A 24,427-nucleotide genomic window follows, 5' to 3' on the forward strand; every position below is an offset into this window, starting at 1 on the left:
AAGGGCAGATGCTATTAGAAACAACAGGACGTGAGGACAAAGGTGGCACCAAGGTTTGTGCTTCCTTGTCCGCAGGGAGCTTTGGGAACCATCCCGTGCCTTGCTGCGGGCTCTGGGTGCAGCTGTTTCAGCAGGGCTCTCGGCACTCATTCACGATAGCAGTGATGGAATAGGTGCTGTGATGGTACCATCGGTTGTGTGACGGCACCGGGGTGAGAGACAATAAGAAATGGTCTGATGGGGACCTTCAGTGAATCTTCACTGCGGTGAGGAGGGCTGGTAGTTGTGCTATGGGCTTGGGGAATTTGTCCCCAAGCCCTGAAAGCAGCGTGACTGCAACAGCCTACACAGTGCCCAGAGGGGCTTGTAGGCTGCGTAGCAAGTCCTTGTCCACTGCAGCCTGGTCCTGGGGTGGCACTGGCCTCTCCAGCATCAAAATGGGCTGACCTGCAGAGCGCTTTGCATGAAGGAAGACCACAGGATGGCAGTTCTGCGTCAGGCTGAAGGACCATCTCACCCACCTCTACCAGCAGCCGAGGGCAGACACCCAGGGAAGCTCCTCCAAACAGGGCAAGCATGTTGTGCTGCCTCTGCAGGGTCCTCTCCTGGCCTCCAGCCGTCTGTGGCTTCAGGTCTTCCTGAAGTTGGTGTTGGTGCATTTGTGAGCCCTACGGCAATTTTTTTTATTGGGTTTTGTTTGTTTGGGTTTTTTTGGGGAGGGGTTGGCTTGGGGTTTTTTTTGTTGTTTTGGGGTTTTTTTTGGGTGTGTGTGTGTGTGGTTTCTCCACTGCTTTTTGAATCCACACGAACTTTGGAGCATCTGCAGTGTCCTGCGGCGAGGAGTTGCGCAGATGAGCCGCGTGGTGTGCAAAAAGCCACCGCCTGCTCGCTCTGAACACACCACCTCTTACCTTCAGTTGGCTGAAGGCAACAGCCAGGCACCGACCGCTTGTATCCATCCATGCCCTCGGTCACAGCTTAGACTTTCTTTGGAGACGAGGAGAACATGGGGGAAAGGCCTGAAGAGCCACACCTGTGTCAGGTCCTGGGAGGTGATGAAGAGAGTGAGAATTGCCTTCACCCACCCATCTGCTTTTCTGCTCCCTCTCTCAGGTCCTCAACAAATGAGCTGGCCGTACTCATCTCCCGCATGCAGACAAATGCCGACCAGGTGGAGAAGGACATCCTGGAGACACAGTCCAGGCTCAAGGAGGTGAGTTGTGGCGGAGGGTGGTGGGAAGGGGAAAGGCTTTGCCTTGAAATGCAGGTGGGTGGGAAGGGGAACGGCTTTGCCTAGAAATGCAGTGTCTGGGATAACAGGTCAGGTGTCTGCTCTGTGCGTCAACTTGCTGGTGCAGGTTCGGGGGCTGACTCGAGGCTGGGGAGGAACAGAGCGCCCTGCAGAGCCTCCCAGCCCCTGGGGCTGTATACTGGGGCCTCTCAAATTCTAGCCTCCGTGCCTTCTGCTCAGTGCCTCATGCTTCCCACAGCCAAAGCTGTCTCACCTACAGCAGCGCAGCCCTGTGCCTCCCAGCAACCCCAGAGGCGGGCAGCCAGCCCGACCCACACAGGTGCCCTGGGTGGGAGAGATGCTGAAGCTGGCAGCTTGGCTGGGCAAACACTCCCCAGCAGCACCCTGGCCACCAGGGTTCCATCTGTGGTTGGTGTGTTGAGCATCCAGATCCATTGCCTTGGCCAAGGAATGTTGTGAGATCTGCGTGGTCCAACCAGGCTTTTTTCTCTGTCTTCCCTGGTCTCCAGGATGCCAGCAATCACCAGAAGAACAAGCCCTTTGAGTTCCAGCAGGAGAATGCCAGGAACCTGAAGGAAGCGGAGACCCTGCTGAAGGACCTTTTTCTGGACGTGGACCGTGCCAAGCGGCTGAAACACCCTCAGGCTCCTGAGATAGAGAAAGAGTAAGTCCAGCTGGGGGGACTGGTGTGATGGGGGCACTGAGCGATTGGGAACCCTCCTAGGATATAGGCTGATCTCCAGTCGTTGCCGTGAGAGGTAGTGTTTCACCCTTCTTCCCATACACTCTAGCCTTAAAATCAGGTCTTCTGCCAATATATGGTAAAGGTAGTGGTGTGCAGGGTGGCTGCCAGAGTGATCATCCAAGAGTCCCCCATCTTATTTGGGAGCTCTTGTAAAAGGTACCAGAAAAATGCAGAGCTAAAATGTGGCCCCATTCCCAGGTCAAATCCCCTTTTCCTCTGCCTTTCCCAAAGTGAATGCCTTCTGTTCAGGCAAGCAAAATTGGGTGTTCAAATGGGAGAAGAGTTGGCCTCTGGTGTTTTGCTTCCCTTCGCTCTCCAGCCCTTCTAGGTGGAAATCAGGAGGGAAGAGTTGTTTTCTAGCTGGGAAGGGACAGCCCTCATCTCCCTGCAACTTTCTCCTGGGTTGTAATTCCTGAGACATCCCTGGAGATGGAGAGCACCAGGGCAAGTGCCTCCACTGCTGGAGGAGGCCACGTCACAAAGGGACAACAAAGCAGCCTGGGTCTTACGGGTGAAATCTAGGCTCTACAAACCCCACTGCGGTTCTCCCCCTTGCAAACTGACACAGAGACGTCTGCTTTTTCTCCTTGGCAGCATCCAGCAGCTCCACGACCGCGTGACGCAGCTCTGTTCAGAGTACCGGGCCCTCTACGAACAACTGAACATCCCTGATGTGGGGCCCAGAGTAGACTGGGCCAGGATCTTGGACCAAAAGATGGTAACAGCAGCTAGTTTTAGATGTATCTCCCAACTCTCCAAGGCCAGATAATGTCCACTATTGCCTGTAGTGCTCTGCCAGCCATCACAGAATCATAGGGTTGGAAGGGACCTCTGGAGATCATCTAGTCCAACCCCCCTGCCAGAGCTGCGTCACCTTAGAGCAGGTTGCACAGGAACGCGTCCAGGCGGGTTTGGAATGTCTCCAGAGATGGAGACTCCACCACCATCACGTGCTCAGCATCGTGCAGGGACATTGGGGGTGGTGGAAGTAACTCAGTTGCTCTGGACAGGAGAAGGACTCTCCTCCCACCTCTTAAAACCCTCTGGAGGACCCTCTTGATTGACCCCTTCAGATTAAGAGCTACCAGACAGGGATCAGGTAGAGATGCCCTCCTGTGGGATGAAAGGATGGAGAAGGTGATGCAAGGACTTCACAGCCCTGCATCCTAGGGTTTCACGCTGCAAGATCGTGGGTACGTGCAGTGCCCAGTTTGGAGTCAGCTTGGATTCCCTTGAAGGCTGGGTGGTAGCTACACCCATCCACTGCATGGCACCGTGGGGGAGCGTGGCTGGTTCGGCTTAGGTTGGTACACCACAAGGTTTTATGGTCTGGTTATCTTTGCCCCTCTGTACGGCTGGGGAAATGGCAATCAACAGCAATGACGGTAAACAACAACAAGATCCCTTCCCTTCCTCCTGGACTGGTATCAGATACCGGATCTTTTCATACCCTGCCAGCATTCACTGGGGCTTTTCCCTGAAATGAATTCTTTTGCTTTAGTCTCTGCCTAACTCCTTTTGCACAGAAACAAGTCAACGCGGGACAGTACGGGCCCGGCATGTCAGAGCTGGAAAAGCAAATAGCTGAGCACAACATCCTCCAGAAGGAGATTGAAGCCTATGGCCTCCAGATCAAGAACCTCCGCTGTGGGGTAAGGCACCCTCCATTCCCTCCTTGGTCCCATCTGCTCCGCTCGGGACCCTGCAGGCTCCGCTCGCTGTCTGGCCGCGTGTCCCATCCGCTCCTCCACAGGGTGAATGTCCACCCTGCTTCTGCAGAGGGCATGGGGAGACCTGAGCTTGGACAGATCAAACCATACAGGGGCCAGGAAGGTGGTTCCTGCAAGGTTTCTAATGCACCTTCCATAAATCAACTCGTCGGTATCTACCACCTGTTTTAGTAACAGCTTTTTTCTCTATATCTTTTTTTTTTCCCCCCTTGGTCTTGTCCGTGTTGTAACCCAGGACGTGGCAGATTTAAAGAGCCAGTACAAGGACTTGCTGGTAAGCTTCTCGGTGGTTTTCTGGACAGACGGGGTGATACAGAAGAGTAACACCTTCCCTGACAGACAGGGGATGCCCAGCTCACGGCAGGAGCTACCTCTGGTCTTATCCAGTGAAGTTGTGTCCCTCATTTTCTTACCCCATTTCCTTCCTGCCTTGGAATGGGTGTAAACTGAGAGCAGGCTCGCTGATCTCAGGGGAATGCTGTGGGTGAGATCTGCGACTCCTCTTTGTGGATCATTGATCTGGAGTTGCCCGTGTGTCCGTGAGCTCAGGGCTATGGATGTGGGAGCAAGAAACCCTGTCCCAGCCCACAGGCTCTTCCAAATCAGGATTGCAAATGTTGAGGCTTGTACTGGTCCCTAACAGGAGTTCCAGAGAGGAAATGTGCAGCTGGAGCAAAGGAGGTGGCCGGGAAGAAGGTCCTGGGTTTAGCTAACTGGGCCCGTAAGGGTTAATGCTGAGAAATGGTATTTGTGAGAAATACAGCAGAGCTGGGCCAGCTCTCAGGCTGCCCGAGGCATCAGCCCACACCTGAGATTCTGGTTAGACAAACATATCCCGTCTGTGAGGAGGGAAAGGGAACGGCAGCCCCATCAGATAAGGGCAAGCGGCAGCAGATGCCTTACCAAGGTCTCTGGGAATCTCCTGGCGGATGCTCAGAGGGATGGAGCACCTCTCCTGTGAGGACAGGCGGAGAGAGTTGGGGGTGTTCAGCCTTGGAGAAGAGAAGGCTCTGGGGAGACCTTGTTGCAGCCTTTCAGTACTTCAAGGGGGGTGATAAGAAAGATGAGGACAAACTTTTTAGCAGGGCCTGTTGTGATAGGACAAGGGGTAATGGTTTTAAGCTAAAAGAGAGTAGATTTAGGCTGGGTATAAGGAAGAAATTTTTTGCAATGAGAGTGGTGAAACCCTGGCCCAGGTTGCCCAGAGAGATGGGCATCCAGTCCCCAGAAATAGATGCCCCACCCCCAGAAACATTCAAGGTCAGGTTGGAGGGGGATCCGAGCGACCTGATCTAGTTGAATTTGTCCCTGCTCATGCCGGGGGGGTTGGACTAGATGACCTTTAAAAGTCCCTTCCCACCCAAACTGTTCTATGATTCTATGCGCAACACAAGCGGGGTCCTGGGGAGAAGGATGAGGAGGAGGGGAAAGGGGCTCCTCAGCCTGAGCACCAACGCTGTCTCTCCCCTGTGTGCACGGGCAGAAAGCTTCCATCTGGCGTGGGCAGAGCCTGGGCAGCCTGTACCACCACCTCCAGGGCTGCACCAAGGAGCTGGGATACCTGACGGACCAGCAGACCAGGATCCTGAAGCAGGACTGGAGTGACCAAATGATGGACGTCCAGAGCATACGTCGGGAGTATGAGGTGAGCTCTTGGGATGGCAGCCTGTCCTGCCATCGGGGCAGGAGTTTTGCAGGGTGGATCCCAGCCTCCTAGACATCCACCACCAGCCCTGAGCCTGGTGCTTTCCCAGGGCAGCCCAAAAGCGCCAGGCACAGAAACAGGAGGTGGAAGAAGTGTTGTAGATCCATGCTGGAGTTAAGGATGAGCCCCTCTGTGTCCCCTCCTGTCCCCTGAGCTGGCATGTGAGACCATATATTACAGAGCTGTTGGTGGGGCTCAGTGGTCAGAGGGGAGGGAAGGGCTCAGTGTCATGTCAACCTCAAAGTCCAAAGTACACCACCCAGTGACTGCTACATGCTGGGACCAGGAAGAAGAGAGGGATAATTGCTTAGGAAAATGCTCTTTGAATGAATGCCCTGATGCTTTCTGAGGCCCAAGCGTGTCTAATTTGTTTTAGCTTTGCCCAGCCCCTTCTTTTTTTAAAACACAAACAAACAAGGATGGCTATGCTTTGGGAGCCTTTTCTCTGCTATGCGGGCTTTGGTGCCCCAGGAGACCACTCTGTGCTCCCTCTGTCATGAAGTTTCTCTTCCCCTTCAGGATTTCAAGTCCAACGAGCTGCTCAGCCAAGAGGAGTTTGTGAACCATCTTCAGGATGATGGGGACAGGATGATTGAGCTAAAGCACCCAGCTGTCAAACCTATCCAGGTAGGGAAAGGGGGTCTCCTCCCAAACCCTACAAGAAAATGAGAACGCTTTCCACAATTTGTGGATCAAGAGCCAGGAGACAGGTTGGAAGAGACCTTTTCTGCAGAGCCTGCTGTGTTCTCTTTTCTCATGCACTTCACCAACTGCACTGCAGCATCTTTCTGCCTGCTCCAGCCCCACGGGGAGGCTGGGCGCAGTCCAGGGTCTTCACCCCTTCAGAAGACAGCGGCTAAGATCTGTGTGCTGGGACCAGCTCCCGGTCTGGTGCTCAGACATGTGGTCAATGCAGCCACATTCATAGTGCTGTGAAACTCCAGCTATGACACAGCATGACTTCTCCCAGATGAAACCAGCTCCGAAGTTGTATTTCCAAGCCTGCAGATGCAGCGGCAAGCTGAGGTGGGCTCACAGCCACCCACACCACCGCAGCTGAGACCCCTTGAGAAATGGTGGCTACTCTGTGTGAGCCAGGTCCCTGTGGAGCAGTCTGCTTGCTCAGGCTCAGCGTCAGGCAATGCCGGGGCATGGCTTTGCCTCTGCTCAACAGTGGTCTTTAGCCTTCCTCTGATCTCTAGGACTTCTGGGGAAAGGAGACTGGTGGTGGGGGCGGTAGGACTAGCTGGAGCCCACTGAGTTGTGCTCTGTCCCACTGCAGGCGCACCAGGAAGCCTTGAAGAACGAGTGGCAGAATTTCCTGAATCTCTGCATTTGCCAGGAGAGTCAACTGAAAAGCGTGGAGGCGTATAAGAAGGTAAAGCGCAATGAAGAGAGCATTGGGGCTGCAGGGTCAGGCTGGAGTGGGCAGGCTGGTCTCTGGGAACAGACGAGGATGGGAGATCCTTTGCTCGCACCTAGTCAGGGTATTTTGGGGAAACACCTCTCAAAATACAGTTCTTTAGTGCTGCAGTGAAGGATTGGCTCTCAGCTCACCTGATCAGCCCTGTTGTGGGGACCGGTCAGTGTGCCACCTTGGAGAAGAGGGGCAGGGGAGGGTCAGCTCGCTGTCATTACCCGCTGCTCGTCCATTGATTGGGATTACTTGCCTGTGTCTCAGGAGATGGAGGGTCCTTGTCCAAGCACATGCTCTGAGGGTGGTCTGTAGGGTCTTGTGAGCCCCAGACAGGTTGTGGGAGAGATACTGGGAACTGAGAGACCCCACCGGACTTGGAAACAGCAATGTCACCCCATCCCTGCCTGTTTTTCTACCCACACCTCCAGTTCCAGGACGATGCCGAGGCCGTGAGCCGCTCCCTGAAGAAGATGAACTCCGACCTGGACACCAAATACAGCAAGTTTAACAAAGACAGCCCTGGGGTGGTGTCAGATCTCCTGCTTCAGCTGGAGGTGAGTGAGGTCTTCAGGGCCGGGGGCACTGCCAGACCTAAGGGGCAGACCAAATGTTACAACCTCCCCTGTAAATAACAGCAGGGAAAGGGAAGAGATGGGTAAATAACCCTACCAGGGGAGCTCGTGCCAGCTCTGTGCTAGGGACAGGCAAGCTCACGGCAATACTGTGCTCTGGATGCTGAGTCCCTATAGCCCCAGAAGGTCCCTGCGGTGGGGCAGTGACCCTTGGGAAGGCACTGGTCCCCATCAGTGACACACAGCCAGGCCCCAGGTCACCATCAGAGTAGAAGAGGAGCTACACATTGTCCTAAACATGAGACACTTGGATCAGAGGGCCCGCAGAGAGGGTGAGCTGCTGATATCCAAGCAGCGGGGAGAGATCCTCCCATCTCCTCGGCACTCTCATGAGCCAAGGGCAAGGGAGGGAATAAAGAAATCTGACCTCGGGGGCGAGATGCAGATAGGAAGGAACGTTTGCCCAGGAGAAAGGGAGGGGACACTTTCAAGACGGTATCTTCCCATGCATGCAACGCATTTTACTCCCAAGAGGTGCTGGGATCTGGGTACCTTCTGACACTGGAATGTGGCCACCTCTTGGCAGGTGTCTGTTCCTCTTCTGAAAAGAAAAACTTCTCCAGGAGATTTAATATGACAGTGTGGGATCACCTAATGATAACCCAGGCTGTGCCTTCAAGGGCAGATGTGCTGTGAGCGAAGGAAACTGATGAGAGCGTTGATAATGAAAAGGGGAGGAGGGGACATGGAGAGGTCAAGAATGGAGACACTTCTGACTCCACCCCAGCAGTGACCACACAAGGATGGGCAATTGGTCCCAACGTACTCACTGTAGTGTGACACGCACCTGCGCCTTCCTTCTCATCCAAGCCTGGTCACAAACACGGTCTCTTCCTTGTTTTGTCTAGAACGAAGAGAAGGTGGTGAAGCAGGCAGAGAAGAGCATCGCTGACCTGAAGAGAAGGAGCAAAGAGATCAGCCCACTGAAACTGCGCAGGATGCGTCCCTCTCAGACCCTCACCTTGGACACCCTCTGTGACTGGGATGCTGGGGAGGTGAGGGCTTGACTAGCAGTACCCTCAGAAGAGACAGGCAACTGGGTTCTTCTTTGGTTGCTCCAGATCTTGGCTCCATGGTGGGAGGAACCAGCCTAGTGCTGGAATGCTAAGCCTTTCACTGGGTTTTTTTTGTGTCTCTTTCCCAGGTGCAGCTGACCAGAGGTGACAAGTACACTCTGAAGGACAACAGCAACCCGGAGATGTGGGTGGTGCAGAGCAGCGCTGGTGTGGTCCAGGAGGCACCTTCTGCTTGCTTCTCCATCCCTCCACCAGACCCTGAGTCCATAGACAAGGTCAATAGGTGAGTCTGCAGTGGAGATCCTCACCCAGAGAGACGTTCAGACTTGCTCTTAGGTCGTGGCCAGCCCAACTGCAACTGCAGAGAAATAGCAGCTGCGAACAGAGCTCTTGACTGTCTTGTATATGAAATACCTCCTGGAGAGGGATTATTCCCTGCACTGAAGTATCTTGTCCGGGTTCCTGCCATTCCTCGACAGCGCTGCATGCTGTACGGACCTTGCTGTCAAAGAGTTTTCTGGCAGTCGGGCTTGATTTCCTCACCCAAACACGTGACTTGCATAGGTTTGACTAAATTCATTGCAGAATCTGTCTGGAGCTTGGGACTTGCCAAACAGGACAGTTATCTGTGCCATCTCCTCTCAGCCAGCCCCAGCTGGAGACTGAGAAATGTTCCTTGAACCACCATGTAGTCTACTGCTGCCTGGTTGCTCATTCAGCTTTTGTGGTTCCCACAGGACAGGGGGGTGGTGCAGGGAGCTTCGGCATTCCCTTTTTAATCATGTCCTCGGGTGCTTGGATAAATCAGTGCTGTGGAAAAGGCCCACAGCCCAGATTCAGAGTTACTTGGACATGTCCATGACGGGAGGTTGGTTCCCCAGTCATGCAGGCATGATTATTTCATTGTGTTGCTCTTCCTGGGTGCATACCCCTCTTTACACATCCCAGATTACCGAATCCTTTGGATTTATGGGTTTCATGTGTGTTTTTAAAGAAGAAAAGAAAAAGTTTGCAATCTCCTCCTCGACAACAGCTCTGCAGGTGTTGCCTGGAAAACTCTCGCTCTTTTCAGGCTGTATCTGCCAGCTTGTTTTCTTTTCCCGGTGTTTGCTTCCCTTCCTACGTGCAAAATATTTGTCTTTGTTTTATTTCCTAGCCTGTTCCACCATTCAGTCCCTCAGCACGTATCCGTGTCCTGGTGTTGCGGAGGGACAGCCCTCCTTTGCCAACACAGAGCCAGGCGAGCTGGGACTTGCTGGTTTTAGATCAGGTGCTTAGCTGGAGCAGCCCATAGCGGGGATGTGAACTAGCCTGGTCCTTCAAAGGCCCCTCCTCCTGGTTCCATCAGGTTTTTTTTCTCACACAGAGTTTTGTTTTTTTTTTTTTTGGTCCTTCCAGCTCCTATTGATCCCAGCTCTGGTTTCATTAGAAGGGAACCATCCTTACAAATGAGACTTGGCATTTCTAGAGCTGCAGCCACAGAAGCAGCTACTTCTACCCTCTTCCTATGAAGCGCTGCAGTGATAGGAAATAAATTTCCAGCCTGGTTAGCATCTGGCGAGAGCTGGGAAACGCTGGTTCCAGTGGGAGAAACCAGCTGCTCGAACCAAGCGGCTGCTCTTGCTGCTGTCCCCTTTCCTAAGGGACGTCTCTGAGTTGCAACAGCCTGTGGGGTCCCAGCCTGCCCCTGCCCTTGGGGACACCTTCCCCGGCAGAGGCACGAAGCTGCTGCCGGGCTGGGCTCTGTGGAGGCTGGCTCAGCGCAGCAGTTTCCCATCCTGCTGCCTGACGACACTCCTCTCTGCTCACAGGCTGGAAGGGGAACTGAACACGGTGAAGCAGAAGCGAGCGGCGGTTCAGAGCACCCTGAGACGCAGCCACAAGGAGCAAGTTCAGCCCAGCCAGCAGGGTATGTCAGCTCGTTCACCATACCCTCCACAAAGCAAGCCCATGCGCCTCCCTTGTGGAGCTCCCAGACCTGGCTGGAAGCAGGCGGAGGGACCTGAGGTCAGCCTTTGCTCTATGGAGAGGAGCAGCCAATGGGATAATCATAGAGTGGTTAGATTTGGAGACACTGGCCCAGGTTGCCCAGAGAAGCTGTGGCTGCCCCATCCCTGGAGGTGTTCAAGGCCAGGCTGGACGGGGCTTGGAGCAATTTGGTCTAGTGGAAAGTGTCCCTGCCCAGGGCAGGGGGGTTGGAAACTAGATGATCTTTAAGGTCCCTTCCAACTCTGACTCCTGGTTCTGCCAACAAGTCACCGCATGATGTCAGGCAATTCACTTAAACTCCCTGTTGCCCTTCTCAAACCTCTGAGGTTCACCTCCACCAACAGTTGCGAAGAGTATTCAGGGTTGCAGGGGGATGTACCTATCCAGAAGCCTAAATTAAACCTTCCTTGGAATCTGGGTCCCTTGCAGTTCTCTTCCCTAGCTGGGGACCGTGGATAAGCAGTGAGCCACGGTTAAATCCCAACCCCTGGCTGCTCTGTTACTCCCACAGCTGTAGTCCAGAAGCTGCCAGCAAAGCTGAGCAGGGATGTGTCTGCATGGCAGCACTTGGCTGTCTTTGTCTCTCCTTCGGACTTGAGTTCTGGCTGGCCAGGGCAGAGCTAAAACCATTTTCCTAAGCCTTTGCTATGGGTAGGCACACACACGTGCGTGATGCTCTGCAGATTAGAAATGCTAACCGAATTGTTTGTGGTTGCATCACAGCCCCGTGCTCAGGAGCAGCCCGTGTGCTCCAGAGCTGCAGAACACACAGGGCAGAGCTTGGCAGCAGGGCTGGCATGAGAGGGAGTTGGAGCTTTAGGGACCACGTCTGGGACAGCTGTGAGAAAGGGCCGTGCACCAAGAGTGGGCTGGCAAAAGAGAAACGGGGCTTAACCTACGCTGTGTCTCACTGCAGCTCTGTCCAGGAGCCCCCCTGTAGTCCAGGATGATCCCCAAGCTGACCAGCTTCTCGGTAGCCTGGATCGTGTTGGCAAGGACCTGGTCCAGGTGGAGAAGGAGGTCTTGAACCGAGTGAGGTCTCCAGTGAACTACAGTGATCCCACAGATGACCTTGCCCGGAGAATCAAACAGCAGCAGGTGGGTGTTGGGCGCTGCTGCGGGTGGGTTGGAGCAGGATGAGTTTGGTATCGCCGTGTCCTTGGCCCAAACCAGAACTGACATATGAATTACACTTCTTAAAGGAGAAGCTGCTGCCCGAGCATTCACACAAGGAGTCGCACACACAGCACCTGAGACTATCACTGCTGGGACCAGGGTCCCTTTGCAGTGGGTGACCCCAGTGAGCCCATGGGTGCCCCTTCCGACTCCACACACACACACACACACACACACACACACACACACACACACACACTCTTGGGCATGCTCCCTCCTTTTCCAGGCTCGACCCTGGGTTTTCCACTGCAGAGTCTGCGGCATCAGATTTTACAAAAATAAATAACTTAATTGAGAGGTCCAGCAGCAGGGTCAGCTGGGGCTGGGTGCCTCCAGAGAGGGATGTTGAACAAAGAAATCCCTGGGCAATGATGCCCTTGCGATCTCTACACCCACCCCTCACACGCTTTTCACACATCTTTTAGTCCAATGGTGATTTTTGGTCTGGGGTCTTCTAACACCTTGGATTCTCTCTCTGTGTCCAGGCCGGCCGTTGACTGCTCTTATCCTGTTGATTTGCAGTCTCTGCTGATGGCTGTCGCCTCCTTATCTTCTGGTTTATGCTTCTTGTGCACCTGCGCTCGCTGGCAGAGCATGGGGAGGGTGAAAAGTCCCAGACTTAGGGAAAAACACTTCCAAAACATCAGTGTGTTATTGACATTTTTCTCATGCTAGAGGACTAAACACAGCCCTGCACCAGCTGCTAGGAAAACTACTAAGAAAATTAACTCTATTGTGGCCTAAAGGCTTCAGCAAATCTAGCTACTCATGCCCAGTAAAGCTAGGCAAACGGCATAAATCACATCGTATTATAACCCCAAGTAATTTATTCCAACGAAAATTTATTTAAGCTAAACAACTAGTATCTCAGAACCAACAGGAGATGAGAGCTGGTGCTTCAAAGGAGAAACCAGTGCTGCAGTTGCAAGGGTTTCAGGCCGGCTTGAGCCCTTGCAATGGGACTGGTTAAGCCAAATTCTAGAGAAACACAGGCTCTTCCCTTGGCTCGGCTCTGTAGCAAGACGGTCCATTCGTTTCAGAGCTGTGGACCAGGCGGCAGTCCTGGGGAGTCCTCAGCCTTGTCATGTGGATGCTGTCACTCTTCACGCTCAAGTCTGTAGCATAAAAGATAATGGGATAGAGGGAGGGATAGAAGGAATTAATCTAAGGTCCAGCTTTGGCTCGCCTGATGGGGAGTACAGACTGGTAGATGCGAGGGGGACAGGAAAAAAGGCAGTGCGCTGGAGCCCCCTTCCTTTCCTCTGGGATAAGGTCTGGGTCTGTAGTAGTTCAGCTTCTCACATCTTCACCTGCGGGTATTTATCTGGTGCTGGCAGAAGGATGGACTCGGGCAGGTTGGCTTCTTCCATCTTTGTCTGGTTTGATCTCTTTCCCACAGCCTGCCATCACCAGACAGCCGCAGTATGGATGGGGCTGTGCCCCAAGGGCCACCTCCTTATGAGAGGGCTGCCTCACCCTTAGCCCCACAGCAAAATCTGCCCCTGAGGGAGACAGGTTTTCGCAACAGCGCTGTTATGACTGTGTTGGGTGACTCTGCTCCCATCTGCTCTGCCAGGAAACAACAAAGAAGCTTGAGAACCTGGGGGCAGCCAAGGAGACCTTGCAGAAGGAGTGTGAGACCTACCTTTCCAAGAAACCCACCAGCACCTCGGCTTCCCAGCTCCCCGTCACATTGAATGCCCTCCGGAGCAAATACAATGATGTCAACATGCTCTCCAGCCTGTACAACGAGAAGTGAGTGAGGATGGCAAGGCCTGGTGGGGGTGAGGGGAGGAAGCCCGTGCAGAGAGGAGTCAACACAAAAGCATGAAAGAAAATGTGTTTGGTCTATGTGGGCATTGGTTGAGGTCCATCTAGCCCAGGGCCTGTTGGAAACCTTCCACCCATCATCAAAGGTGCCTCTGAAGGAGTTCCTGTACGTCATGTGTGGTCAGATCCCCTCATTGTGGAAAGTCCACCACAATGGTTGTGTGTCCCAGCTATGCTGTGAAATGCAATACATCTGACTTACGGGCCTCATGACAGGGTTGTGAGTGTGTATTGCTTGTTCTCTGCCACGCTGTAGAAGCTCTGATGTTAAATAAGCAAAATCAGAGTGAAAAGGAGAAGAATGGGGTCTTCTGTAGCTAATCTTGTCTTGTTATTTCTCCCTTCCCCAGGGCTAAGGCTGCCCTGAACCTGGAGACTCAGATTGAGAACACAGATAAGATCATCAGCACGTTTGAGGCCAAGCTGGCTCAGGATAGCATCATTCCTGCATCCCCCAATGCCCTGCAGGATCGGGCCAACGACTTGCTGGTAGGAGAACATCAGGCTCTTTGTTAGGAATGGGAGATCTCTGAGCTCAGGTAGCAATGGTGGGGAGAGATGGACTTTGCTTATTTGAGCACTCTGAGGCACCAGCAATGGAGCCTTCTAAGGACTTGTTCCTTGAAGGCTTTATGTTGGTGTCATAGGCTGACTTGCACTCATCACCTAGCAAAAAGCTCTGTCCCTCCAGGCAACCTTTTGGATCCCTAAAATATAGAATCGTAGAATCATAGAATGGTTTGGGTGGGAAGGTCCCTTAAAGACTGCCTAATCTCAACCCCCTGTCCTGGGCAGGGACACCTCACACCAGCCCAGGTTGCTCCAACCCCTGTCCAGCCTGGCCTTGAACACCTCCAGGGATGGGGCAGCCACAGCTTCTCTGGTCAACCTGGGCCAGGGGCTCACCACCCTCACAGTAAAGTTCTTCCTAATGTCTAACCTAAACCTCCCCTCTTCCAGTTTGAAGCCATTACCCCTCGTCCTATCACTACCTGCCCTTATAAAGTTCCTCCCCAGCCTTCTTGTAGGCCCCCTTCAGATACCAGAAGGGGCTATAAGGTCTCCCTAGAGCCTTCTCTTCAATATGCAATGAACCTCTTAGCATCCAACCTCTCTTGTTCCGCCACACACCTACCCCTGTTCTTTCCTGCTCCCGTTCTCCCTGCCCCATCATTAGCTCTCGCCCTTGAATCACAGAGACCCTTTTTTGCCTTCCCCAAAACTTCTCCCTTCTGCTCCATGCATTGTCCAACCCACCTTGATTCCCACCTTCTTTACTGAACAAGTCTCGCTGCTACATCTCTCCACATTGCATGTCTATTTTGGACTAGCCCCTAGGCACGGCATAGTTAAGGAGGGTGTTTCTGGTTGGTGCATCAACTGGTGCAAACCTGGAGGTGTCTTTTTCCCCTGCAGAAGATGAAGAGGGACCTGGTGGCCCAAGAGGACTGTGTGCTGAAGCTGAACCGGGCGCTCAAGGATGCTGAGCACAGCTGCAGCGCCGTGCAGAACAACTTCCAGGAGTATTGTCCCGACCTGCCCCGGCAGAAGCGGGAGGTGCAGCTCCTCAATGATCGCTACCATGCTGTTGCGGACCAGCTGGATCAGCGGTGAGGAACTATGGCATCGTCTCTGCTCCTCTTAGATAACATGGACCAGCATTAGTCAGAGTCCCGAGAGTACCTTCTTCATTGCAGGACCCAGACCCTGACCAGGTCTGCCCTGCTGTGCAGTTGCCACCTTCCTAAGCACAGCACAGGCTTTGAGCTTCCAGGTCCCTGCGAGAAGGCAGTCTTAAATAGCTGACTGCTGGTCTCTGCCTGACCCAGTGACCCTACCCCGAGGGACCTGTGCACTTAACGCTTCTTACGGGCATTGCTGCTGGCTGCCTGCCTGTTTCCTTCTCTCATCTCCCAGGTTGTGTTCATACTGCAGTAGCAAACCTGATATGCACAGAGTTGTGCTCCCCACTCAGGGACCGGTTGTCACCCTCCTGTTTATGTTATTTTGGTGTTTGTTGTGGTGACATTCTCACCATAGTGTCTTTTTGGGAACTTGCACATGAATCTTTGCCCATCCCCTTAATGTTCCTGTTCAACTTTGTGCTGCGCAGAGAGAAGACCCTCAGAAATATCAGTCTCACCTACCAGCAGTTCCAAAACTCCAATGAGAACCTGATGTTCTGGATGAACAACCTACCGAAGCACCAAGTGAAGACCACTGATGGGCCAAGCCAGATCAATTACAAGCTGCAGGCGCAGAAGGTGAGTTTCAGGGCAAGTCTCATGACGTGTAAAGCTACAGCGATGGGGAAATTGGCTTGTGAACACTATGCAAAATAGTACCAACCAGCTCCCAGCTGTGTACTTCACCCATCACAGTGAATGAACTAGAGCAAGGAAAACAATGGATTGCAGCCCACAGATGATGTATCTTGCCCTGCTGCATTCATCTACAGTGCTGGTGTCCTCATCTATGATAGCCCCCCCGAGGTTGATATCACACCCCCAGATCCTGAAAGATTGCACCTTGTTGCATCTGGGCCCTCCTGCATCTTTCTCTCCTTGAGCAGATCCTAAGCTGACTAGCTCAGATGATGAGATGTGAAGGTCTCTGTGTTGGCTGCTATTTATCTCATCATAAATCAGTGAGGCAGGTCCTGGCCAGTGAGAGCGCTGCTGCGATCCTCTAAAGCCCAGGAGGCTTTCCTAAACATCGTCTTGTCTTCACCTTTCCGTCGGTACCAGGCTGAGCTACTGCTCTTGCCTGCAAGAGTATTACTGGATTGCTGTATCTCAATCTGTCCTTAACATCGTGTGTCTCTCCTGCAGAGGCTGGTGGAAGAGATCGAAAGCAAGGAGCCTGAGAAGAACGCAGTGGTCAGACTATCCCGGAACGTGCAGTCCACACTCAATGTATGGCTGGGTTTTCCCATGTAGCACTCCCTTAGCGTCTCACTCAAGAGATCCCAACTGATTCTTCTGTTTCTGCTCCAAACAGGACTATGAACTCCAAGCAGGCAAATACAGCTCTTCTCTGGACCCTTCCCTGACTGACTTTGCTGCAAAGAGGCTGCGTGTGACCCCCCTACAAGAAAGCATCCAGGCACAGGTAAAATGTTAAGATGAAGGTGTGGAAACCATTGTCTAGCTCCTTACTCAAGTCCCATGTGCTCTGCAAGGCCTTAAATCCACTCTGATGGCCACAGCTGATTATGGTTCTCATCTCAAGGACAAATGTCATCAGGGATCTCTTTGTCCAGAGCAGCATGTGAGATCCAGAATTAGGGCTGTGTCTGGTACCTTTGGTCGAGATTGCTGGTGATGCCTCATTGCCACATTGTGTGTGAAGATAAAACTTACCAGGGCAGGTGTGTGGGCTTGCACAGGCATCTCTCGTTGTAGGTGAATTTGATGTTCTCCTCCAAACCCTTTTATTTACACATTTCCTGCATTTGGGATCAACCGATTGTTGTAAATTGTTATTCTTTTGCCAGACCTCCCTTGAGACTTGGGTATTACTTGGTATATAAATATAAAACTGTTGCCTCTGTAGAAACAGCTCTATTTCCAGAAGAATCCAAAACTTTTTCTAGGAGTGGTTTAGAGGAGGCGTTCAAACCTTTGTCTCAGCCCTGCAGAAGCATGGCAGAGTGCGGGTCATTTTGCACCTTTCTGAGGATTACTGCTGAATGGTGTTTGCTGTGTCACATCTTCTCCAAACCCGGGGACCTGTTTTACTAGTGCATTAAAGACTGACTTCCCTCTACCTGGGCAGAAGAGATGAGCAGCTACTGGGGACAGGACTGAGCCAGAGCTCCTCTGTGCTCTTCCCAGTTACACCCCTGTTCTCCTGCATCACCTTGGGCTGTGTGCCAGCTGCCATCCATGTGTGGACCAAGGTGAATTTGGAAGTCTGGAGCCTGTGTAGGCCAGCCCGCACCTGACAGGCATACAAATAAAGGGGACAGGATCTCCTACGTGAGTCCTTAGACTCTGTGTCTCTCTAGAAAGTCAGATGTGAAGACACCAAGCCCTGGAACAGTGCGGTACACCAAGTGCATTCGGGTGAAAGGAGGGGTGGGAGAGTGTGCCATCCAACAGACCTGCATCAGGGTGAGGCGGACAAGGCTCTCAACCGCTGTTTCTTTTTCAGGAAAATGACGTAACCAAGCTCTACATGGAACTGGCGGCAGAAAATAAACAGCAGCTCAGCCGGCTGGAGTTTGCCAAGAAGATTGTTGAGAAGGTACCAGCTAACAATTCCTTGCAAGATGGGGGGTTGAAGTGATCTTTCCAAAGCTGTCAGACATAAGTTCAGCCTGGCATCCCCTTGCCCCTCCCAGAATCTCCACATCCAGGAGTGTGGAAGAACAGGAATGGAAACCCCTGTGAGAAAAAAAGACCACGAGTAATCCCAGTTTCACTGACACTGATCTTAAATTCTGACTTTCATCACCTCTGTGGGCCTTCTTTACTGAAGCTGTGGTTTATAGGGCTCTAAAGTCCCATTCTCAGCTGTATCTAATCAGTGTGCACAGACCAAGAATTTCAGATTCATCTGTGGATGTGGCTGGAATTTAGTGCTCACAACCTTCTGGAAATGCTTCAAAGCAATAGGACTTTTATGCCTTTCTAGGGCTTGATTCACCTGTAGGAAAGGTCTCTGGTCTGGATGACTTTCAGTGTGCTCGGGAAGGACAAGAGATTAAACTGGGGTGCTGTGTGATGCTGCCATGAACCCCCTGCACAGCGGGGACTGGCCATGTTACCCTCCCTCAGCTGCGGATACAACAAGGCAGCACAAAGCACCTTTGTGGGGTGCTGCAGAACCTCCCTGAGAAGGAGAAGACACACCAAGTCAGTTAGTTGAGATGGTGGGAATGTGTCCTCAGTTGACATTTACAAATAGCCTTATTTGGAGGCTTCCCAGGGATTCTGTGCCTGTTCTGTCTCTTACCGTGCCTTGTCATGGAAAAAGCTTCTGCGCCAGATTCGAAGAGTGACTTGGTTTCCCTGCCTTTTTTTTTTTTTTTTAAGTCTTTATTGTTCTTCCCTTGCAGAAGGAAGTGCATGAGGACATTGAAGCTGTACACAAGCAAACACAGCAATCTGAAAACAAAGCCACAAGAAGCAGGGAATCTGAGGGGTTGAAATCACAGCTGGTGGAGGAAAAGAGGAAAGTGGCCAAGATTGAAGAGGACCTGGAGGAACACAGGAACAAGCTGCTAATGTTGAAGACTCAGAAGCCGATTGAAAGAGTGGAAGAAAAGGAGGTGATAGAATATTACAGAGACCCACAGGTGGAGAGCAACCTGTCTAAGATGGCACAGCAGATTGAAGAGGAAAGCAAAAAGAGGCAGAGCCTGCAAGAAGACATTGAAATGATGAGCCAGAAGCTTGCCCAGATGGAGAGTGAGAAGAAGGTCATTCCTGCCCAACTCCTCACCAAAGAGATTACAAAAATTGAGAAAGATCCCAGCCTGGAGAGCCAAGCAGCCAGTCTTCGTCAGGAGATCAAACGTCTCCAGGAGGAAAGCTTGGCTGCTGCTTCCGAGCTTGAGCAGCGTAAGAGAGAGCTGCACATGCTGGAGCGAAAGCAGCCCAATATCCGAGAGAAAGTGGTGGTGAAGGAGTTGATCAAACTGGAGAAAAGCCCAGAAATGCTGAAGTCCGTTAGGACCCTGCAGCTACAAATTGATGAGGAATCCTTCAAGAGGAAGTCTGCAGAAGAAGCAATAGTGAAGGTGAAGAACAAGATTGAGGAGGTGGAAAGACTAATTGAAACAGCAGAACCCAAAATTATTGTTAAGGAGGTGAAGCAGGTAGAGCAGGACCCAGAGTTACTGAGAGAGTCTTCCAAGCTGAAAACTCTGATTGAAGAAGAGAGGAGCAAGAACTTGATGCTTACAGGTGATCTGGGAGAGCTGCAGAGCCAGTACAGTATTGCAGAGAAGCAAAAACCAAGGGTAGAGGTTAAAGAGAGGGTCAACGAGATTTTCCTGGTGGATCCTGAAACGGAGCGGCAAATTGCACACCTGAAAAGGGAGCTGCAGGAAGTTACTCTGAAAAGGGCAAAGATTGACAGTGAAGTGGAAGAGGCCTTAGCAGAGCTCAATGTCCTCAGGTCACAGAAGCCAGTGGTGGAGCTTAAGGAGGTTATAGAAGAGGTGGTGAAACATGAGAAGAGTCCAGAGATTCTTAGAGAAATTGACAGGCTGAAACAACAGCTCAATGAACTAGTGAACACCAATGGCAGGACCCAAGAGCAGCTCATTAGGCTGCAGGGTGAAAGGGATGAATGGAAGAGGGAGAGATCCAAGGTGGAAACCAAGCTGGTCAACAAGGAAGTCATCCGATATGAGAATGACCCGCTCTTGGAAAAAGAAGCTGATCGCCTCCGTCAAGAGGTGCGTAACATGTCTCAAAAGAGGAGAGCTGCAGAGGATGCAATCTATGACTTGCAGAATAAATACATGCTACTGGAGAGGCGAAAGCCAGAGGAGAAGGTAGTTGTTCAAGAGGTGATACTGACTCAAAAGGATCCAAAGCTCCGAGATGAACACAACAGGCTGAGCCGGAGTCTGGATGAGGAGGTAAGCAACAGGCGTCGTCTGGAACGTGATGTGCAACAGGTTCGTGCACTGGTGGAAGAGCAAGAGAAGTTGCTCAACTTTCAGGAGGATAGAAGCAAGAGGCTTGCACTGGAGAAGGAGATGAGACAAATTACCTTGCGAATAAAGGAGCTGGAGGAGACCCCAGCCCCAGTGCAAGAAAAGATCATTATGGAAGAAGTGGTCAAGTTGGAGAAGGATCCAGTGCTCGAACAGTCTGCCAGCAACCTGCGCTTGGAGCTGGACCATGAGAAGATGGAGGTGCTGAACTTGCAGAGAGAATGCAAGAACCTGCAGATGCAAGTTGATGTCTTGCAGAAAACAAAATCCCAGGAGAAGACCATCTACAAGGAGGTGATTCGAGTGGAAAAGGACAGAGCACTGGAGAGTGAACGTGCGCGCATCTGGGACCTGCTGAACAGGGAGAGAGGAGCCAAGCAAAAGGCAGAGGAGGAGGTACGGCGGCTCAGGGAGAAGATCGAGAGAGCTGAAGGCATGAAGAGGACATGGGCTCGTGAAGAGACAGAGCTGCAGAAAGCCAGGAACCTGGCCATCCAGGAGAGAGCCAACTTGGAGAGTGAACTGCGGGAGCTGGAGAGGCAGAAGCAGCAGAAAGTCCTCTTCCTTCGGGAGGAGTCCAAACTGCTCAACCAACGGACTGAGAACGACAGGCAGAAGAAGAAGCAGCTGGAACATGAGTTTTCCCTGTTGGAGGCAGACATCCTTAGAGAGAAGGACCAGATCTACAACAAGGAGAGGTTCATTCGAGATCTCCAGTCACGGGTCAACCGGGAAGAAATCAATCATGAGACCCAGATGAGAGAGACAAACCTCTCCACCAAGATCTCTATCTTGGACCCTGACACAGGGAAGGATATGTCCCCTTACGAGGCCTATAAGAGAGGTATCATAGACAGAGGCCAGTACATCCAGCTGCAAGAGCTGGAGTGTGACTGGGAGGAAGTCACCACCCTGGGCCCAAATGGGGAAGTCTCACTTCTCCTTGACAAGAAAAGTGGGAAGCAGTACTCCATCGATGATGCTCTAAGGCTGAGGAGGATCACAAAGGAGGAGTACCAGTTGTATCGGGATGGCAAAATTCCCATCTCTGAATTTGCCTTGCTGGTGGCTGGGGAATCCAAGCCTCCTCCGTCCCTCTCTATTGGCTCTATCATCTCCAAATCCCCGCTCTCATCACCCACCACCCACCAAACCCAAACCTTCTTCCCCCCAGCCTCACAGAAGGGCTTCTGTGATGACACATCGCCTATTGCTGGGGTGTATGACACCACCACTGACACCAAGTACAACATCAAGACTGCTGTTGCGAAGAAGCTGCTTGATCCTATGACGGCTCAGAAGCTCCTGGAAGCCCAGGCTGCCACGGGGGGCATCATAGACCTCATTTCTCGGGACCGTTTCTCAGTCCACAAGGCGATCGAGAGGGGGCTGATTGACAGGACCTACATGCAGAGACTGCTCAATGCCCAGAAAGCTTTCACAGGGATTGAGGACCCAGTGACCAAACGAAGGCTGTCTGTAGGGGAAGCAGTTCAGAAGGGATGGATGACCAAAGACAGCGCTTTCCCCTACCTAGAGGTCCAGCATCTAACTGGAGGGCTCATCGATCCTAAGAAAACTGGTCGCATCCCCGTGCTGGAAGCTGCCCAGACAGGGATGATAACAGGCGACCTGGCCAACAGACTCCATGATGAGTCCAACTATGAAAAAGATCTCATTGACCCTGTCACTAAAGAGAAGATAAATTACAAGGAGGCCATGGCCCTCTGCCAGAAGGATTCGCTGAGCAGCCTCCTGCTGCTCCCGGCCACATCGGAAGGGTATCAGCGGTACCACCAGGCGAGCCGTTCCCCCAGGCTCTCGCGGTTCAGGCATTGAATGGGTTCAGGCACGTACTGGATCTGGTTCCTTCAGGAGTTCATCCCTTCCAAACACCTCTCCCCATGGAGGCAGCAGCGATCACAGGAACGGAGCGTCTAGCATTTAGGGCTGCATACTCTTCTGTCTTAGCTATCTGCTTCCCAACGCAGCTTGGCCGTGTGCGGAGGAAAGCGTGATGGTGAGCACATAAGGGCTTGACACACCGGGGTCCCCGCAGTCCCCCGGGTGCTGCTGTGACAGCAAAGGGGGGTTGATTGCGAGAACTCCACTGGCAGTCGGTTAAACGCAGTTATGCCCAGAAAGGGGGGAGAGCCAGAGTGTTGGGTCATTCTTCTGCATGCAATAAACATAGAAAGTGTGTCTCTGTGGCTGTGTTGTCTCTGCAGGCTCAGGCTGCAAAGCAGCCGAAGGCACGGCTTGTCCTCCCCCCACGCAATTCTGTGCCCTGCAGCCCAATCTACCAAAGGGTTTGCAGGCTCTTGCTCCCCTTAATCTCACAGCGCTGAACCCCCTGCATTTCTTCTGCCTGTGAGTCCATATTTTTGAAGATTTTCTTGACTCGCCATCCCTGGAAGTATTTAAAAGACGGGTCGACATGGTGCTGAGGGACATGGTTTAGTGGTGGTTTTGGCAGTGTTGGGTTCATGGTTGGACTCAATGATCTTAAAGGTCTTTTCCAACCTAGACGATTCTATGATTCTAAAACTGAAAAACAATGGGACTTGCTCCTTGGCTATTTGGACACCTCTGAAAGAGGGACTTGGTTGCCAACGGGTGCAGTTCCAGGTTATGTTTGATCCAGTCTAAGTGCGGGCAGCTACTGAATGGAGCAGCCCCCCTGTCCCCTCCAGCTGCCTGTCCCTGGTGCCTCTCTGCCTGCGGACCTGTGATGGTGTTGGCTGCACAATGACCTGTGTCACTTCACTGAGCTGTTGGCAGAGGAAGCCAAGCCCCAGGCAAAACCAAACCCTGTTGAAGTAGATTATTTTGGCACCTTGTCTGGTACCTGTACAGAGGCAGATGAGCTGCAAGGAAGGGATGACCTTCAGTAGCAGACTGATGACGCTTGCAGTCAACGGTGATGTGAAACTGCTCTCTACAGCCCTTGGCCTTGTCTGCAGGAGCCACCCAGCGTACTGGAAAGTCTGCACTTGCTATTTCTTTAGGTGAGCTTTCCCTCCTCTGTGTAACTTCCACTGCTCAGCCCTTGCTGAAATGAGCAAATCTACCTCCCAGATGCTCTTCCCTGGTATCTACCCCACTGCGGAGCATCCCCTGGCTTTGCGGGACGAGAAAAATTGATTTCTATTGATGTGAGCTGCTCTTCTTCCTCTCCCAAGGGCTCTTTTAGCTGACGCTGTTTGGGAACTCCAGCAGACCCAAAATAATCCATAAGGGTAGAGGTTTTCTCCCCCTCCTTTCCCCATCGGAGCAGCAGCATAACCTCTATTTCTATATAGCCTAGCTGGGATTTGAAGTCTGGGCTCCAAGAAGAAATTGTTCCCCTGCTGGCAAGCTCAGCACAACAACAGGTCCTGTTACCTTCCTGCTGGTAGGTGGTACTCAGCACTAATAATCTGAGTCCAGCTACAGAAACACCAAGTTTCCAGTCCAAGATGTGCCCAAACTCTGCCCCATGCTCTGCAAGGTCCGTGTTTATTGTCAGGCCTATGGTTGGTGTCTGTGGCCACCTCAGCTGCCATACAGGGCAATTTTTTGGTTTGAAATGGGGTGAACGCTTGCACACACCCCAGAGCATCTGTTCGCAGCCTGTTTCATCTCGGTAGAGCGCTGCTGGCACACGGGGCACTGTGCATCCCCCAGTGGCTGGTCTGGACCAGCAGCGAGGGCTGGAACTGGGCTTTGATGGACCACAGGATGCATTGGGAGAGAAACCCTGGCCTGCCCTCCTGCCAAGGAAAGCCCAACAGTCCTCGGCGCACAGGAGCACAGCCAGGTGAGCATCGCGTCCCAGTGCGACCAAGGAGCCCTGGGCCAGTGTGGCTCCCAGCAGTCCTCGGGTCCTAGCTCTTCAAACCTGCTGGGAGCAGCCTTGCTGTGCTTTGGTTTTCTTCCCTTTGGCTGGGTGAAAGCAGGGAGGATCCGTCAGGAATGGGGCTGTTGCCTTTTCTGCAGCTCGGCGCTGCTGGACAGGTGAGTTTGCTGCCAGCTTTGCCCTCCCCCAGCTCCGTGGGGCAGGTGCTGGGCTCTCGGGCTGCCCTCCTCACGGCTGCTCCCCTTGCAAAGGGGATAAAACATGTTTGTTTTTAAAGCAGTGTGATGTTCACGTGGGGACTCTTTCCCGAAGTGCTGGCTAAATAGTTTTGGGGAATGCTCTGTAACTAAGGAACTTGGAGTTTTAGTAATTAGGCAATCAGTTAATCATTTTGGATAAAGTGCTCCCTAACAGCATGGTGGGA

General features: G+C 52.4%; 1 protein-coding gene across 1 annotated transcript; it reads left to right on the top strand.

Moving 5' to 3' along the window:
* The first annotated feature begins 489 nt into the window (after positions 1 to 489).
* Positions 490 to 22,245, top strand: EVPL (envoplakin). Its single transcript, XM_074607489.1, has 21 exons — positions 490 to 1,213; positions 1,762 to 1,916; positions 2,592 to 2,715; positions 3,524 to 3,649; positions 3,963 to 4,001; positions 5,211 to 5,372; positions 5,952 to 6,059; positions 6,715 to 6,810; positions 7,278 to 7,403; positions 8,330 to 8,476; positions 8,626 to 8,780; positions 10,309 to 10,406; positions 11,403 to 11,584; positions 13,239 to 13,417; positions 13,843 to 13,981; positions 14,909 to 15,102; positions 15,606 to 15,756; positions 16,324 to 16,407; positions 16,493 to 16,603; positions 17,648 to 17,740; positions 18,555 to 22,245. The coding sequence occupies exons 1-21, from the start codon at positions 1,007 to 1,009 to the stop codon at positions 22,002 to 22,004; spliced, it is 6,126 nt and encodes a 2,041-aa protein (XP_074463590.1). The 5' UTR covers positions 490 to 1,006; the 3' UTR covers positions 22,005 to 22,245.
* The last annotated feature ends 2,182 nt before the right edge of the window (positions 22,246 to 24,427 follow it).

This window comes from Larus michahellis, chromosome 14 (assembly GCF_964199755.1).
Source record: "Larus michahellis chromosome 14, bLarMic1.1, whole genome shotgun sequence".
NCBI classification, from domain to species: Eukaryota; Metazoa; Chordata; class Aves; order Charadriiformes; family Laridae; genus Larus; species Larus michahellis.

Coding starts and splice junctions, on each gene's coding strand:
- EVPL (XM_074607489.1), top strand. CDS start 1,007: ATGGGGGAAAGGCCTGAAGAGCCACACCTGTGTCAGGTCCTGGGAGGT. Junction 6,811..7,277: donor GCGTGGAGGCGTATAAGAAG/GTAAAGCGCAAT, acceptor CCACACCTCCAG/TTCCAGGACGATGCCGAGGC. Junction 17,741..18,554: donor CCAAGAAGATTGTTGAGAAG/GTACCAGCTAAC, acceptor CTTCCCTTGCAG/AAGGAAGTGCATGAGGACAT.